Here is a 2,455-nt window from a genome sequence, read left to right as displayed (position 1 = left end):
ATAAATTAAATTTGGACAGCTTTTTGGAAACATTACCTAGCTACATGGTTATAATAATTATAATTTCTCATTTTTATTATATTTATTTTTTTTAATTTTCATTTTCTTGATGCCTTTTAAGAATTTCTTGCAATGTTTTGTCAGGTTGCTCATTGCCTTTTTTTAGTCATTTTTTAAAAATAAATCAGGTTTCAAGGCTTAAATTGTACGTAAAAAATGTGAACACGGCACAAAAAAACCTGACGTTTATCCAGGTTGTAAAGGGTTAAGTTGCTCATTGCCCGCTCTTCATATTCATGAAAGAAATAACACTAATGTGCTCAGGTTTTAAAGGGTTAACGTTAGCATGCATAGACTAAATTATGTTGATATTGTTATGCTGTAATCATGTGTGCTGCTGCGATGGCCGCTGAGTCAATGGTTACCATTTCTCCCAGTTTGGAGACTGTAGTTGCCAGACTGTTGACGTTGCTGTGGTACCACGGATCCGCTCTGCCCAACGAGGCGGCGAGAGACAGTCTGCCTCCGTCCTGGCGCGGGCGATCCGGAGAGGAATAACCGGTGCTGCAGAGTCCTTCAGAGTCCTCTGCACAATACCAGTCAGTCTGCGACGCTCTGAGCGAGTCTGCGTGGCTCGCAGGTAAACTGACGGACGACTCCACGTCGCTGACCGGGACGTAGTACAACCGTAGATTCAGTTTCTTCGTCAGAAGAAGACGTTTCGACTCTCTTTCTCTGTCGGGAAACACATGCAGAACATTAAAGGTCCAGTGTTTAGGATTTAGGAGGATATATTGGCAGAAATGAAATGTAATATACAACCCAAATTCCCAAAAAGTGTGTAAAATGTGAATAAAAACAGAATGCAATGATCTGCAAATCTTTTTTTTTAACCAGTATTCAACTGACTACAGCACAAATGCAACATATTTAATAATCAAACTGATAAACACTCATTCTGCATTTGACGTCTGCAACACGTTCCAAAAACGCCGTGACAGGAGCATGTTTATGTGACATCACCTTTCCCTTAAACAACACTCAGTAAGAGAACTCATTTTGAAGTTTTAAAGGTGATTTTTTTCCCCTATTTTTGCCTGATATCCGACTTCTCTGAATGGCAGCATATGTTGCGCCAAAACCTGTGTGCACCTTTAAGCAATCATGGTGCCCCCCCCCATATCATCACAGATACTGGTTTTGAACTTTGTGCTGGAACAATCTGGAAACAAAAATTGCCAAAATGTTTGGCAAAAAAGTGCCTTTTTTGGGGAATAACACCAAATTAATTTCTTTGAAAAATGCGAAAATTAAAAAAAATAATAAAAAATTGCCAAAATGTTTTCCTTCAAAATTTCCAATAAAAAATGTAAAAGAAAAAAAATCCAAAATATTTTTAAAAATCAACAAAGATTTTGAATAACAAGAATTTGAAGAAAATCATCTATTACTTTTTTTAAAAATCTTTTTTTTTTTAAATTTTCAGGGCATTTCTTGCCAAGTAGCTTAATGCCTTTTCCCACGTTTTCGTGCCGTTTCGAACTTTGCTGTCAAACTATTTGGCAGAAAGTTTTCATAACAAAGCAGCTGCTCACCGGATGGAGTGATACGTCCTTGCAAGTCTTCCCAGCACGCGGTCGTCCCCCATCACCACCACCCGAGCCGTGTGACGCCTCCCGTCTTCTTTAAGGGTCGCAGAGCCTCCGGGAAACGTGTCCATCTTGTCCTTCATGAGGCTCAGTCTGTCTCCTGGTCTCATGGACTTGAAGGCGTTCCTCCGTCTGATCACTGGTGCAGTGTGTGTGACAGGAGACGGGACTGCGTCCTCAAAGTCCTTCAGGTCTCTCTCTATCCCGCTGTCCTCAGACCGCACCGAGTCTCTCTTGTCCTTGTCTTCTTCATCGATGCTGGCGGAGTTAGAGCAGGAACCACAGGCGAAGTCTGCCAGCACGTTCCCTTTTGGACAGACACATTTAAGACATTTTTACTATTTAATTTATTGACAGAAAAACAAAAAGATGGCAGTTTTTGTTTGTCTGACTCACATAGGACATCTTCGTCTGTCCACAAGATGAAGTTGACCTCTGGAGGGGGCATCGCAGCGCTGCACCCAGAATGATTCAGACTGTTTTTTCCTGAGAAAACAGCGTAACTGTGACAGTCTCGCCAAAATATTCTGATTATACCAATCTGTGCTCTGACAGCAGGGTGCAGGAGACAAACCTTCTGTGGAGGTGGACAAGATGTCTCTGTATATGTGTTTTAGTTTTTTCAGATAAACTGTTCGACCTCCTGCGCCGAGCTTCACGCTCATCTCCACGGCTGCAACCACCTCCTGGAAATATTTCTCCACCGTTTGCTCCCCTAAAGCCTGAAATACACAAAGGACACAAGAAAAAAACAAAGACTAACGCAGTTAGATGTATTATTTATGCAGTTAACCCTTTAAAACTTG

General features: G+C 41.2%; 1 protein-coding gene across 1 annotated transcript; it reads right to left on the bottom strand.

The window, feature by feature from the left end:
• Positions 1-425: 425 nt before the first annotated feature.
• Positions 426-2,371, bottom strand: LOC121966552 (phosphoinositide 3-kinase regulatory subunit 6-like; the record flags this gene model as incomplete). Its single annotated transcript, XM_042516628.1, has 4 exons — positions 426-735; positions 1,596-1,956; positions 2,046-2,135; positions 2,224-2,371. Coding segments are annotated over 4 exons (909 nt in total), but the record flags the coding sequence as incomplete, so codon positions are not given.
• Positions 2,372-2,455: the final 84 nt, after the last annotated feature.

Source organism: Plectropomus leopardus, unplaced genomic scaffold, assembly GCF_008729295.1.
Source record: "Plectropomus leopardus isolate mb unplaced genomic scaffold, YSFRI_Pleo_2.0 unplaced_scaffold25004, whole genome shotgun sequence".
Classification (NCBI taxonomy): domain Eukaryota; kingdom Metazoa; phylum Chordata; class Actinopteri; order Perciformes; family Serranidae; genus Plectropomus; species Plectropomus leopardus.
Note: the sequence above shows the minus strand (reverse complement) of the source record. Positions and strands in the feature narration are given on the sequence as shown.